At 45.8% G+C, this 17,340-nt stretch overlaps 1 protein-coding gene across 2 annotated transcripts in view; it reads right to left on the bottom strand.

Annotated features, from left to right (window-relative positions):
- Window positions 1-17,340, bottom strand: part of LOC138645675 (uncharacterized) — a 40,393-nt gene that overhangs the window by 3,957 nt on the left and 19,096 nt on the right. For both annotated transcript variants that reach the window (XM_069735132.1, XM_069735133.1), the window contains exon 11: window positions 6,785-7,061. In XM_069735132.1, the coding sequence (XP_069591233.1) occupies window positions 6,785-7,061 (277 nt within the window). The remainder of the gene's footprint in view (window positions 1-6,784; window positions 7,062-17,340) is intronic.

Below are 17,340 nucleotides of genomic sequence, written 5' to 3'. Positions count from 1 at the left end.
CAGGAGATGACATACAGGTATATACTATACACAGGAGGAGATGACATACAGGTATATACTATATACAGGGGAGATGACACACAGATATATACTATATACAGGGGAGATGACACAGGTATATACTATATAGAGGAGGAGATGACATACAGGTACATACTATATACAGGAGGAGATGACATACAGGTATATGCTATATATAGAAGATGACATACAGGTATATACTATACACAGGAGGAGATGACACACAGATATATACTATATACAGGGGAGATGACACACAGGTATATACTATATACAGGAGGAGATGACATACAGGTATATACTATATATATAGAGCCAGGGTTGGAATCCGCAGTCCCACCATCTGACCTTCAAGGACCATCAGGTAAATTGCAGGTTATTAACCTGTCTGATCATCAGCTTACTCCGGTGGAGCTTTCGGTGTTGCAAAGAGGCTTAACATTTTCTCCCGTACAAACTATTGATAAATTTACACTTGTCAAAGACTTGTACTTGTTTTGTAGGGGTTTGGTTCTGCAAGTTTTGCACAGTAGGCCACTGGCTATGGAGGGACTGGACCGGACGGACCAACGGGTACTTCAAGATTTATTACAACTGCTACAGGAGGAACCCATAGATGATGGTAAGACCCGATTTCCACATAGAAATAGGTCGGTCATGACTCCACCTTTTTCTTTGGTGCCGGCAATCAGAGTATTCTTCGAGCTAGTCAAGAAGGATATTCTTGCATTGCGTCCATTCTCACGTATACCTGATAACCTCAAAAGAGAAGAGAAGCGGGCTATTACTAATTTGCAGTCTAATCCTGCCTTCCTTATCAAGGAGGCCGATAAGGGGGGGAATGTGGTCCTATGGCCACATACCCTCTACCTAGAGGAGGCCCATCGCCAATTGGACAATGCCCGCTTTTATAGGAGGTTGCCATCTGATCCAACAGGGGTCTTCTCTACTAGGTTAAGGGGTCTTCTGGATAGGGCCAAGGATTTGGGGATTATCAACAGCCATGAATTTGATTTTATGTGGGTCGAGCATCCAACCATAGCTACCTTTTATATGTTACCTAAGGTGCATAAAGATCTTTGGAGACCTCCTGGCCGCCCTATTGTGGCCAGTATTGGTAGCTTATGTGAGAAAATTTGTAGATATGTGGATCATTTTCTCCAGCCGTTGGTCAGAACATTACCATCTTTTATATTGGATTCCTCTAACTTTATCAAGAAGTGCCATGAGATTACGTTGTTACCTGGGGCCTTTTTGGTCACATGTGATGTAGAGGCCCTCTATTCAAATATTGACCACAGCGATGCTGTCACGGCAGTTTTGCATTTTCTGGATCTGCTAGGACATTCTGACAGAATGCACGACTCGCTGATAGTGGATCTTGTGGAGTTCATTCTTAAACATAATTACTTCACATTTGATAGAACATATTATCTCCAGACATCAGGTGTGGCAATGGGGGCCAAATGTGCCCCGGCTCTCGCCAATCTATTTTTGGGATGGTGGGAGGTGACCATGGTCTATGTACTGGATATGTTTAGGGATAAAGTGCATCATTGGATGCGCTTTATTGATGATGTGTTCTTTGTGTGGTCCGGGACGGAAACAGAATGTAGGGAATTTATGGAACTGTTGAACAACAACTCTCACAACATTTTTCTTACCTATACAATATCTTCCTCCTCAGCCACGTTTCTGGATTTGGAAATTATGGTGGAAAATGGCGCTGTTCTAACCAAGCTATACCGTAAGGCAACAGCAACCAATAGCCTCCTCGACTTTAGAAGTTTTCATCCCCAACATACGAAATATGGAGTCCCGATTGGGCAATTTTTAAGATCAAGAAGAAACTGTACACGTGAGGAGGACTTCCGTTCTGAAGCTCGGACACTCACTTCCCGATTTAGGGATAGAAATTATCCTCAGAGATGTATATCCCAAGCATTCCAAAGGGCTAAGGCCCACACACAGGAGTCTCTTCTGGACAATAAGCATAAGGTACGAGATTATGTCCCAAAATTTATAACCAACTACAACACTCATTGGCCGCAAATAGGTAATATATTGCGGAAACATTGGGGCATATTAACTACGGACCTAAACACTTCTAATATTGTCGGAGAGCGGCCCCTTCTTGTGGCTAGAAGGGCACCCAATCTAAGGGACCTGTTGGTTAACAGCCACTATAAGCGGCAGACTACCAGACTCAATCGAGGGATTAAGCTTAGGGGTTCATTCCCGTGTGGGGATTGTAATATCTGTCCCCACATGGGCCCATGTAGAGATGGTTTTGACAATCCTATTGATGGTAAGCGGTTTCGTCTTAAGGGATATATTAATTGCAAGACTAGACATGTCATCTATGCCTTAGTTTGTCCATGCCAACTGGTCTATGTTGGCCAGACCTCCCAAGAACTGAGACGCAGGATACAGAAACATTTCTCCACCATTAATTTGGCCAGTAGTGATATTGGTAAAGGGAGGACTCTCACTCCGGTGGCGGCCCATTTTTTGGCACACCATTCGGGTAGTGTTTCCAACATACTGGTGGTGGGTCTGGAAAAGATTACTATTTCTGAGAGAGGGGGTTCTCCGAAGAAAAGGCTACTTCAGGCTGAATCACGCTGGATATTTAATTTGGGTTCTATCGCCCCCGCAGGTCTAAACGAAGAGCTTCTATTCACCGGGTTCTTGGGTTGAAGGAGCGACTATTCTTGGATGGACCATCTTATATACAGATTTCCTTGAAGCTAAATTTGGAGGGAAGAAAACAGGGTGGCTCTATATTCCATCTCTATATTCCATCTCTTTACCTACAAGGACTGCTGGAGGATGAGAGTATATCGTGGATATGGGTTCCTACTGGTGGTCGTGCGATTTGGAGGGGATTTTTGCTACCCACAGGATGGACCTTATGACTGGTTATTTGAAGTTGTACCTATTTTCATCCATCTATTCTGATGCTATTTATTGGTGTTATTGGAATCTAAGGAGTGCATGTCTATATTGGCTCAGGGGATACATTGTGCTCCTTTTGGCCTTGGCTCATGGGGTTCCTTATAGTAATAGGTTTTTTTTTTTTTTGTTTTTTTTTTCTTCCCCCCCCACCCCCTCCCCCTCCCTTTTTTGCATATTATATGCGTAATGTTGATATATATTATAATTGGGATTTATTGTAAGGGTTCTCTTTCTATGCGTATTATATGTGTAATATTGATATGGTATCTGTGTTGGGGTTTTAATAGGAGAACAAATAAATGACTTAATATGTACCTTATATAATAAAAGGATTGTCTAATATGGTTTGTTCTACTTCCTATTGCTTTTGTGGGGAATGGATATGATTGGTGGGACTGCTTGATCCCCGGGGACCATATATGTGTGCGTGTGTATTGGATGGTTTGAGATTGTGTGTATACACTGGACGGTATTTCTATCTCCACAGGCTTGGATACATGGCCTCTTATGGGTTTGAGCCCTGGATATTATGCATAGAAGGGGCAAACTAGTTTGCTCTTTTTTATGCATACCTTCTCACTGCATGCATATATGGCCTATTTTCCTACCTATTGATTATTGAGTTTTTGCTATTCCATCCATTTGTCATCTTTTGTACATCTATGTGCATGTTTCTTCCCTCCCTCTCCCCCTTTTTTTTTTTTTTTTCTTTTCTTCCCCTCCTTCCCCCCCCCCTCCTTCCTCCTTTCCTCCCTCCCTTTTTGGGATTCTATTTATATTAAGTTGGCTGGTTCATGTCTTTATGGCAGTAATATCTTCACCTTGGGTATTTCCCTTATCGTCCTATATGGATATCATGACATTACAGTGTCTGCTCCTGCAGCCTATCGGCTGCTTAGTATTTTGCTGCAGAGAATCCTGGACAGTGGTGAGTCATAGCCTCGCTCTCCAAGTCTGGTGTGAGCTGATGTATCAGTCCAGTTCCCCTGGTGATGTGTGGCTCCACACCTGTAGGCTATTCAATACTGATTGCATATGTATATATAATTTGCTATTGGCAGTGCTTTGTACTACCCCTGACGAAGCCTCATTTGGGAGGCGATACGCGTGGGGCCCAGTGCTTGTTTTATCCTCGGACATCCCTCAGCCTGCTCGCTTCAAAACGCTGGTTTGTATTTGCTTATGGCGTTTTGTTTAGTCTTGTATGGTTCTGACTATCAGTGTCTATATGTATTTGGACTCCCCATGAGCCATTAGGCAGGGCACTTCTAAATCATATATGGTATACAGATTATTAAGTTTGTATCTGTGCCTCAGGCTGTAATATGGATGTTTTGTAGCTATTTTGTACCATGTAGGATTGCAAGCACTATAGTGCTTTTAATTGTGTTTTAATTTTTGTGCCAATAAAATTTGTATTTTGTTATATTGTGTTGGGTGGTGTGCATTTTATAGTGGAGTCTTTTTTCTTTGTTTTTGTATTTAGGTTTTTTCCACTACTTTGCACCCCCTATATATATATATATACCAGCTTTATGGCGGTGCACCAGTTGCTTTTTGTATAATATATATAGAAGGAGATGACACACAGGTATATACTATATACAGGGGAGATGACACACAGGTATATATTATATACAGGAGGAGATGACATACAGGTATATACTATATATAGAAGGAGATGACATACAGGTATATACTATATATAGGAGGAGATGACATACAGGTATATACTATATACAGGGGAGATGACACACAGCAGGTATATACTATATACAGGGGAGATGACATACAGGTATATACTATATACAGGAGGAGATGACATACAGGTATATAGTATATACAGAAGAGATGACATACAGGTATATAATATATACAGGAGGAGATGACACATGGGTATATACAATATACAGGAGGAGATGACACATAGGTATATACAATATACAGGAGGAGATGACATACAGCAGGTATATACTATATACAGGGGAGATGAAATACAGGTATATACTATATACAGGAGATGACATACAGGTGTATACTATATATAAGGGAGATGACAAACATGTATATACTGAGGTGAAAATGAGAGGTGTGAGGTGAAAATGAGAGATGTGAGGGGGAAAATGAAAGATGTGATTGGGAAAATGAGAGGCGTGATGGGAAAATAAGAGAAGTGAGGTGCTCTAACTAACCACAGATATTTACTATGCCCAGGCAACGCTGGGCTCTTCAGCTAGTAACATTATATTATAATAATAATAATAATAATAAAATGATATAGAAGGAAAAGGAGACAGACCTCCCCCCAAGAAAAGAAAACAAATATATAGATATGAAAGGAATACAAATAGAAATATATAGAAGAGGAATGAAAGAAAAGTGAAAGTAAATGATGATAATGATAAAAATACTGTAAAAGAAAAGTAACAAAAGAAGAATATGGAAGAAGACAATGATAATCTAAGAAATATAAGGATAAAGTGAAATAAAGGAAACTGATAACAGGGAAGCAAGAAGACTACGAAGCTGATGATAAGACATTAGTGAGAGAATATAAAAGAACATAAGCAAAAAAGAAAAAGAAAGTCAAAATAAGAGTTTTAAATAAAAGGACAAGGAAAAAAAAGAAAAGGAAAAGGAGGAAAAGAAGAAGGGAAATAGGAGAATATGGAATAAAAAGAAAAAAGAATACATAGAAAAAGAGGAATTGAAAAAGAGAATGAAGATGAAAAACGTAAGACTTAAAGAAAAACAAAGTGAGGTATATTAGGAAAAAAGAATTGAAGAATACTAAAGAAAAAAATGAATACAAGTAGAACAATACATGAAAGAGATAAATAATATAAATATACAGAAAAAGAGAGAAGAAGGTGAGATAAGGAAGAAGATGAGGATGAAGAAAACATGAAAGAGATGAAAAGTGAAGGACAGATATAGAAGACACAACAGGATAAAAGACAAAAGGAAAAGGGCAAAATAACAGATGAAAAAAGTATAAAAGAAAAAAATAAAACAAAAATGCAAAGAAATGAAGAGACAATAAAATGAAAGAAAAAATAAAAAACAGAAGAATATCAGGATGACAAAGACATGAAAGAGGAAAAAGGAAAGATAAAGAAGAAACAGAATAAAATAAGGAAGAGATAAACGGAAGCATCGAGCAGATGAGAAAGGTAGAAAAGAAGCAAGGAAGGAGAACTAAAGATGGAAAGTTAAAGAAAAGAACAAAAAGATATAGAGAAAGAAGATATGGAAGAACAGAGAAACAATAGGATCAGAAATGTGAGCACAATGCTCGAAGGAGAAACAAATAAAAATATATCAAGAAAGAAAAAAGAAGTAGAAGAAAGAAAGAACCAGAAGAGGATAAGACATAAAGGAGATAAAAAGCAAATAATATAAGACAGAAGAGAAACAGAAGTAGAGAACGATGAAGACATCAAAGGTGTTTATGATGATTTATGAATAGAAAGAAAAAAGAAAAACGTAACAGAATGAAGACGGCAAAGAAGAAAACAAGGGTAAGACACGGGGAAATGAAATGATCAGAAAAAAGAGAGAACAGGTAAGGAGGAATATGAAAAAGATGATAACGAGACAAAAATACTGTATTAGGCACAGAAAAAGAAGTGTAGACGAACAGAGACATAAAATAATGAAGAAAAAAGTGAAAGTGATAAAATGAGAAGTAATTAGTGATAGGAGGAATATGGAATATAGAAGAGAGAAGGATGAAGATAAACACTAGTGGACACATTGCAGCACATGGTCTCCTGTCTCCGATGGAGACACTATGGCTTCTCACCGAATTTGATTGACAGCTGTTCCAGCTCCGTATGATAAAGAGAATCTTTGGTATCACTGAGACGAATCTTCCCATTCTTCACACTGTGGTATAAAATCATAAACTTCACCTTAAAGGCCATCTCTCGAAACATCTCGTCGTTACCTAAAGTTTTATAACAATGAACATCCTTATGTCCAAACTCTTCTGATGCGAGGAGTTTCTTCAACCAGAAATAGTCACTTTCCTCCGACCTAGAGAAGATGCCAACGGTGGATTTTGATGAAGTTGGTGTGGGCTATATGAAATACAAAAGATTCAGTTACGAATATCGGATTCTTATTCCAATGACAATAATATCATGGCCGAGAGAAGCGGTGTTACCGGTACATGAACATCGTGACATGTGGGAGTAATGGAACAAGAAATATACACAAGTGGTCAAATTTGTTGGTCCCCCCCGTTTAATGACAGAAGAACCCACAATGGTCACAGAAATAACTTGAATCTGAAAAAAGTAATAAATAAAAGATCTATGAAAACGAACCAATGAAAGTCAGACATTGCTTTTCAACCATGCTTCCACAGATTACAAAAAAAAAAAATAAACCTCATGAAATCGGCCTGGAAAGAAATACATAGTAACATAGTTATTAAGGTTGAAGGAAGACTTTAAGTCCATCTAGTCCAACCCATAGCCTAACCTAACATGCCCTAACATGTTGATCCAGAGGAAGGCAAAAAAAACCCATGTGGCAAAGAGTAAACTCCACATTGGGGAAAAAAATTCCTTCCCGACTCCACATACGGCAATCAGACTAGTTCCCTGGATCAACGCCCTATCAAGGAATCTAGTGTATATACCCTGTAACATTATACTTTTCCAGAAATGTATCAAGTCCCCTCTTAAATGTAAGTAATGAATCACTCATTACAACATCATACGGCAGAGAGTTCCATAGTCTCACTGCTCTTACAGTAAAGAACCCGCGTCTGTTATTATGCTTAAACCTTCTTTCCTCCAGACGTAGAGGATGCCCCCTTGTCCCTGTCTCAGGTCTACGAGTCTTGGGTGTTTTTAGCTGTGTGTTTTGGGTCATTATCCTGTTGCAAGACCCATGACCTGCGACTGAGACCAAGCTTTCTGACACTGGACTGAGACCAAGCTTTCTGACACTGGGCAGCACATTTCTCTCTAGAATCCCTTGATAGTCTTGAGATTTCATTGTACCCTGCACAGATTCTAGACCCCCTGTGCCAGATGCAGCACAGCAGCCCCAGAACATAACAGAGCCTCCTCCATGATTCACAGTAGGGACAGTGTTCTTTTCTTGATATTCTTCGTTTTTCCATCTGTGAACATAGAGCTGATGTGTTTTGCCAATAAGTTCCATTTTTGTCTCATCTGTCCATAGGACATTCTCCCAGAAGCTTTGTGGCTTGTCAACATGTAGTTTGGCAAATTCCAGTCTGGTTTTTTTAAATAATTTTTTCCAACAATGGTGTCCTCCTTGGTCGTCTCCCATGAAGTCCACTTTGGCTCATACAACGACGGATGGTGCGATCTGATGCTGATGTTCCTTGAGCTTGAAGTTCACCTTTAATCTGTGTAGAAGTTTTTCTGGCTCTTTTGTTACCATTCGTATTATCCGTCTCTTTGATTTGTCATCAATGTTCCTCCTGCGGCCGCGGTCAGGGAGGTCGGCTACAGTCCATGGATCTTACATTTCTGAATAGTATGTGCAGCTGTAGTCACAGGAACATCAAGCTGCTTGGAGATGTCTTATATCCGTTACCTGTAACATATTTGTCTATAATGTTCTTACTAATCTCCTGAGACAACTCGTTCTTTCGCTTCGTCTGGTCCATGTTGAGTGTGATACACAGCGTGTCACCACACAGCACAGTGATATCTGTAGCCCTATATACCGGCCACACACTGACTCCAGGATTGTAGACCCCTGTGATGAGTGGACACACCGTGATCTAACATGTCACCACACAGCACAGTGATATCTGTAGCCCTATATATTGGCCCCTCACTGACTCCAGGATTGTAGACCCCTGTGATGAGGGGACACACCGTGATCTAACATGTCACCACACAGCACAGTGATATCTGTAGCCCTATATACCGGCCACGCACTGACTCCAGGATTGTAGACCCCTGTGATGAGTGGACACACCACGATCTAACATGTCACCACACAGCACAGTGATATCTGTAGCCCTATATACCGGCCACGCACTGACTCCAGGATTGTAGACCCCTGTGATGAGTGGACACACCACGATCTAACATGTCACCACACAGCACAGTGATATCTGTAGCCCTATATACCGGCCACGCACTGACTCCAGGATTGTAGACCCCTGTGATGAGTGGACACACCATGATCTAACATGTCACCACACAGCACAGTGATATCTGTAGCCCTATATACCGGCCACACACTGACTCCAGGATTGTAGACCCCTGTGATGAGGGGACACACCATGATCTAACATGTCACCACACAGCACAGTGATATCTGTAGCCCTATATACCGGCCACGCACTGACTCCAGGATTGTAGACCCCTGTGATGAGTGGACACACCACGATCTAACATGTCACCACACAGCACAGTGATATCTGTAGCCCTATATACCGGCCACGCACTGACTCCAGGATTGTAGACCCCTGTGATGAGGGGACACACCGCGATCTAACATGTCACCACACAGCACAGTGATATCTGTAGCCCTATATACCGGCCACACACTGACTCCAGGATTGTAGACCCCTGTGATGAGTGGACACACCGCGATCTAACATGTCACCACACAGCACAGTGATATCTGTAGCCCTATATACCGGCCACGCACTGACTCCAGGATTGTAGACCCCTGTGATGAGGGGACACACCGCGATCTAACATGTCACCACACAGCACGGTGATATCTGTAGCCCTATATACCGGCCACGCACTGACTCCAGGATTGTAGACCCCTGTGATGAGGGGACACACCGTGATCTAACATGTCACCACACAGCACAGTGATATCTGTAGCCCTATATACCGGCCACGCACTGACTCCAGGATTGTAGACCCCTGTGATGAGGGGACACACCGTGATCTAACATGTCACCACACAGCACAGTGATATCTGTAGCCCTATATACCGGCCACGCACTGATTCCAGGATTGTAGACCCTGTGATGAGTGGACACACCGTGATCTAACATGTCACCACACAGCACAGTGATATCTGTAGCCCTATATACCGGCCACGCACTGATTCCAGGATTGTAGACCCTGTGATGAGTGGACACACCGCGATCTAACATGTCACCACACAGCACAGTGATATCTGTAGCCCTATATACCGGCCACGCACTGACTCCAGGATTGTAGACCCCTGTGATGAGTGGACACACCGTGATCTAACATGTCACCACACAGCACAGTGATATCTGTAGCCCTATATACCGACCACACACTGACTCCAGGATTGTAGACCCCTGTGATGAGTGGACACACCGTGATCTAACATGTCACCACACAGCACAGTGATATCTGTAGCCCTATATACCGACCACACACTGACTCCAGGATTGTAGACCCCTGTGATGAGGGGACACACCGCGATCTAACATGTCACCACACAGCACAGTGATATCTGTAGCCTTATATACCGGCCACACCCTGACTCCAGGATTGTAGACCCCTGTGATGAGTGGACACACCGCGATCTAACATGTCACCACACAGCACAGTGATATCTGTAGCCCTATATACCGGCCACGTACTGACTCCAGGACTGTAGACCCCTGTGATGAGGGGACACACCATGATCTAACATGTCACCACACAGCCCAGTGATATCTGTAGCCCTATATACCGGCCACGCACTGACTCCAGGATTGTAGACCCCTGTGATGAGGGGACACACCGCGATCTAACATGTCACCACACAGCACAGTGATATCTGTAGCCCTATATACCGGCCACGCACTGACTCCAGGATTGTAGACCCCTGTGATGAGGGGACACACCGCGATCTAACATGTCACCACACAGCACGGTGATATCTGTAGCCCTATATACCGGCCACGTACTGACTCCAGGATTGTAGACCCCTGTGATGAGGGGACACACCGCGATCTAACATGTCACCACACAGCACAGTGATATCTGTAGCCCTATATACCGGCCACGCACTGACTCCAGGATTGTAGATCCCAGTGATGAGGGGACACACCGTGATCTAACATGTCACCACACAGCACAGTGATATCTGTAGCCCTATATACCGGCCACGCACTGACTCCAGGATTGTAGACCCCTGTGATGAGGGGACACACGCGATCTAACATGTCACCACACAGCACGGTGATATCTGTAGCTTTATATACCGGCCACGTACTGACTCCAGGATTGTAGACCCCTGTGATGAGTGGACACACCGTGATCTAACATGTCACCACACAGCACAGTGATATCTGTAGCCCTATATACCGGCCACGCACTGACTCCAGGATTGTAGACCCCTGTGATGAGAGGACACACCGCGATCTAACATCTCACCACACAGCACAGTGAGGATCTGTAGCCCTATATACCGGCCACACACTGACTCCAGGATTGTAGACCCCTGTGATGAGGGGACACACCGCGATCTAACATGTCACCACACAGCACGGTGATATCTGTAGCCCTATATACCGGCCACGCACTGACTCCAGGATTGTAGACCCCTGTGATGAGGACACACACCGCGATCTAACATGTCACCACACAGCACAGTGATATCTGTAGCCCTATATACCGGCCACGTACTGACTCCAGGATTGTAGACCCCTGTGATGAGTGGACACACCGCGATCTAACATGTCACCACACAGCACAGTGATATATGTAGCCCTATATACCGGCCACACACTGACTCCAGGATTGTAGACCCCTGTGATGAGAGGACACACCGTGATCTAACATGTCACCACACAGCACAGTGATATCTGTAGTCCTATATACCGGCCACGTACTGACTCCAGGATTGTAGACCCCTGTGATGAGAGGACACACCGCGATCTAACATGTCACCACACAGCACGGTGATATCTGTATCCCTATATACCGGCCCCTCACTGACTCCAGGATTGTAGACCCCTGTGATGAGTGGACACACCGCGATCTAACATGTCACCACACAGCACAGTGATATCTGTAGCCCTATATACCGGCCCCTCACTGACTCCAGGATTGTAGACCCCTGTGATGAGTGGACACACCGCGATCTAACATGTCACCACACAGCACACTGATATCTGTAGCCCTATATACCAGCCACGCACTGACTCCAGGATTGTAGACCCCTGTGATGAGGGGACACACCGTGATCTAACATGTCACCACACAGCACAGTGATATCTGTAGCCCTATATACCGGCCACGCACTGATTCCAGGATTGTAGACCCCTGTGATGAGGGAACACACCGTGATCTAACATGTCACCACACAGCACAGTGATATCTGTAGCCCTATATACCGGCCCCTCACTGACTCCAGGATTGTAGACCCCTGTGATGAGGGAACACACCGTGATCTAACATGTCACCACACAGCACAGTGATATCTGTAGCCCTATATACCGGCCCCTCACTGACTCCAGGATTGTAGACCCCTGTGATGAGGGGACACACCGCGATCTAACATGTCACCACACAGCACAGTGATATCTGTAGCCCTATATACCGGCCACGCACTGACTCCAGGATTGTAGACCCCTGTGATGAGGGGACACACCGCGATCTAACATGTCACCACACAGCACGGTGATATCTGTAGCCCTATATACCGGCCACGCACTGACTCCAGGATTGTAGACCCCTGTGATGAGGGGACACACCGCGATCTAACATGTCACCACACAGCACGGTGATATCTGTAGCCCTATATACCGGCCACGCACTGACTCCAGGATTGTAGACCCCTGTGATGAGTGGACACACCGTGATCTAACATGTCACCACACAGCACAGTGATATCTGTAGCCCTATATACCGGCCACACACTGACTCCAGGATTGTAGACCCCTGTGATGAGGGGACACACCGCGATCTAACATGTCACCACACAGCACAGTGATATCTGTAGCCCTATATACCGGCCACACACTGACTCCAGGATTGTAGACCTCTGTGATGAGGGGACACACCGCGATCTAACATGTCACCACACAGCACGGTGATATCTGTATCCCTATATACCGGCCACGCACTGACTCCAGGATTGTAGACCCCTGTGATGAGTGGACACACCGCGATCTAACATGTCACCACACAGCACGGTGATATCTGTAGCCCTATATACCGGCCACACACTGACTCCAGGACTGTAGACCCCTGTGATGAGGGGACACACCGCGATCTAACATGTCACCACACAGCACAGTGATATCTGTAGCCCTATATACCGGCCACACACTGACTCCAGGATTGTAGACCCCTGTGATGAGGGGACACACCGTGATCTAACATGTCACCACACAGCACGGTGATATCTGTAGCTCTATATACCGGCCACACACTGACTCCAGGATTGTAGACCCCTGTGATGAGGGGACACACCGCGATCTAACATGTCACCACACAGCACAGTGATATCTGTAGCCCTATATACTGGCCACGCACTGACTCCAGGATTGTAGACCCCTGTGATGAGGGGACACACCGCGATCTAACATGTCACCACACAGCACAGTGATATCTGTAGCCCTATATACCGGCCACGCACTGACTCCAGGATTGTAGACCCCTGTGATGAGGGGACACACCGCGATCTAACATGTCACCACACAGCACAGTGATATCTGTAGCCCTATATACCGGCCACGCACTGACTCCAGGATTGTAGACCCCTGTGATGCTCGTTAGTGGACACACCGTGATCTAACATGTCACCACACAGCACGGTGATATCTGTATCCCTATATACCGGCCACACACTGACTCCAGGATTGTAGACCCCTGTGATGAGGGGACACACCGTGATCTAACATGTCACCACACAGCACAGTGATATCTGTAGCCCTATATACCGGCCACACACTGACTCCAGGATTGTAGACCCCTGTGATGAGGGGACACACCGCGATCTAACCTGTCACCACACAGCACAGTGATATCTGTAGCCCTATATACCGGCCACGCACTGACTCCAGGATTGTAGACCCCTGTGATGAGGGGACACACCGCGATCTAACATGTCACCACACAGCACAGTGATATCTGTAGCCCTATATACCGGCCACGCACTGACTCCAGGATTGTAGACCCCTGTGATGAGGGGACACACCGCGATCTAACATGTCACCACACAGCACAGTGATATCTGTAGCTCTATATACCGGCCACGCACTGACTCCAGGATTGTAGACCCCTGTGATGAGTGGACACACCGCGATCTAACATGTCACCACACAGCACAGTGATATCTGTAGCCCTATATACCGGCCACGCACTGACTCCAGGATTGTAGACCCCTGTGATGAGGGGACACACCGCGATCTAACATGTCACCACACAGCACAGTGATATCTGTAACCCTATATACCGGCCACGCACTGACTCCAGGATTGTAGACCCCTGTGATGAGGACACACACCGTGATCTAACATGTCACCACACAGCACAGTGATATCTGTAGCCCTATATACCGGCCACGCACTGACTCCAGGATTGTAGACCCCTGTGATGAGTGGACACACCGTGATCTAACATGTCACCATACAGCACAGTGATATCTGTAGCCCTATATACCGGCCACACACTGACTCCAGGATTGTAGACCCCTGTGATGAGGACACACACCGTGATCTAACATGTCACCACACAGCACAGTGATATCTGTAGCCCTATATACCGGCCACGCACTGACTCCAGGATTGTAGACCCCTGTGATGAGAGGACACACCGCGATCTAACATGTCACCACACAGCACAGTGATATCTGTAGCCCTATATACCGGCCACGCACTGACTCCAGGATTGTAGACCCCTGTGATGAGGGGACACACCGCGATCTAACATGTCACCACACAGCACAGTGATATCTGTAGCTCTATATACCGGCCACGCACTGACTCCAGGATTGTAGACCCCTGTGATGAGTGGACACACCGCGATCTAACATGTCACCACACAGCACAGTGATATCTGTAGCCCTATATACCGGCCACGCACTGACTCCAGGATTGTAGACCCCTGTGATGAGGGGACACACCGCGATCTAACATGTCACCACACAGCACAGTGATATCTGTAGCCTTATATACCGGCCACACCCTGACTCCAGGATTGTAGACCCCTGTGATGAGTGGACACACCGCGATCTAACATGTCACCACACAGCACGGTGATATCTGTAGCCCTATATACCGGCCACGCACTGACTCCAGGATTGTAGACCCCTGTGATGAGGGGACACACCGCGATCTAACATGTCACCACACAGCACAGTGATATCTGTAGCCCTATATACCGGCCACGCACTGACTCCAGGATTGTAGACCCCTGTGATGAGGGGACACACCGCGATCTAACATGTCACCACACAGCACAGTGATATCTGTAGCCCTATATACCGGCCACGTACTGACTCCAGGATTGTAGACCCCTGTGATGAGCGGACACACCGCGATCTAACATGTCACCACACAGCACAGTGATATCTGTAGCCCTATATACCGGCCACGCACTGACTCCAGGATTGTAGACCCCTGTGATGAGTGGACACACCGCGATCTAACATGTCACCACACAGCACAGTGATATCTGTAGCCCTATATACCGGCCACACACTGACTCCAGGATTGTAGACCCCTGTGATGAGTGGACACACCGCGATCTAACATGTCACCACACAGCACAGTGATATCTGTAGCCCTATATACCGGCCACGCACTGACTCCAGGATTGTAGACCCCTGTGATGAGGGGACACACCGCGATCTAACCTGTCACCACACAGCACAGTGATATCTGTAGCCCTATATACCGGCCACGCACTGACTCCAGGATTGTAGACCCCTGTGATGAGTGGACACACCGTGATCTAACATGTCACCACACAGCACAGTGATATCTGTAGCCCTATATACCGGCCACGCACTGACTCCAGGATTGTAGAGCCCTGTGATGAGTGGACACACCGCGATCTAACATGTCACCACACAGCACAGTGATATCTGTAGCCCTATATACCGGCCACGCACTGACTCCAGGATTGTAGACCCCTGTGATGCTCGTTAGTGGACACACCGTGATCTAACATGTCACCACACAGCACGGTGATATCTGTATCCCTATATACCGGCCACACACTGACTCCAGGATTGTAGACCCCTGTGATGAGGGGACACACCGCGATCTAACCTGTCACCACACAGCACAGTGATATCTGTAGCCCTATATACCGGCCACACACTGACTCCAGGATTGTAGACCCCTGTGATGAGGGGACACACCGTGATCTAACATGTCACCACACAGCACAGTGATATCTGTAGCCCTATATACCGGCCACACACTGACTCCAGGATTGTAGACCCCTGTGATGAGGGGACACACCGCGATCTAACCTGTCACCACACAGCACAGTGATATCTGTAGCCCTATATACCGGCCACGCACTGACTCCAGGATTGTAGACCCCTGTGATGAGGGGACACACCGCGATCTAACATGTCACCACACAGCACAGTGATATCTGTAGCCCTATATACCGGCCACGCACTGACTCCAGGATTGTAGACCCCTGTGATGAGTGGACACACCGTGATCTAACATGTCACCACACAGCACAGTGATATCTGTAGCCCTATATACCGGCCACGCACTGACTCCAGGATTGTAGACCCCTGTGATGAATGGACACACCGTGATCTAACATGTCACCACACAGCACAGTGATATCTGTAGCCCTATATACCGGCCACGCACTGACTCCAGGATTGTAGACCCCTGTGATGAGGGGACACACCGCGATCTAACATGTCACCACACAGCACAGTGATATCTGTAGCCCTATATACCGGCCACGCACTGACTCCAGGATTGTAGACCCCTGTGATGAGGGGACACACCGCGATCTAACCTGTCACCACACAGCACAGTGATATCTGTAGCCCTATATACCGGCCACGCACTGACTCCAGGATTGTAGACCCCTGTGATGAGTGGACACACCGCGATCTAACATGTCACCACACAGCACAGTGATATCTGTAGCCCTATATACCGGCCACACACTGACTCCAGGATTGTAGACCCCTGTGATGAGAGGACACACCGTGATCTAACATGTCACCACACAGCACAGTGATATCTGTAGCCCTATATACCGGCCACACACTGACTCCAGGATTGTAGACCCCTGTGATGAGGGGACACACCGCGATCTAACATGTCACCACACAGCACGGTGAGGATCTGTAGCCCTATATACCGGCCACACACTGACTCCAGGATTGTAGACCCTGTGATGAGTGGACACACCACGATCTAACATGTCACCACACAGCACAGTGATATCT

The sequence above is a fragment of the Ranitomeya imitator genome, chromosome 7 (assembly GCF_032444005.1).
Source record: "Ranitomeya imitator isolate aRanImi1 chromosome 7, aRanImi1.pri, whole genome shotgun sequence".
Taxonomy (NCBI): Eukaryota; Metazoa; Chordata; class Amphibia; order Anura; family Dendrobatidae; genus Ranitomeya; species Ranitomeya imitator.
Note: the sequence above shows the minus strand (reverse complement) of the source record. Positions and strands in the feature narration are given on the sequence as shown.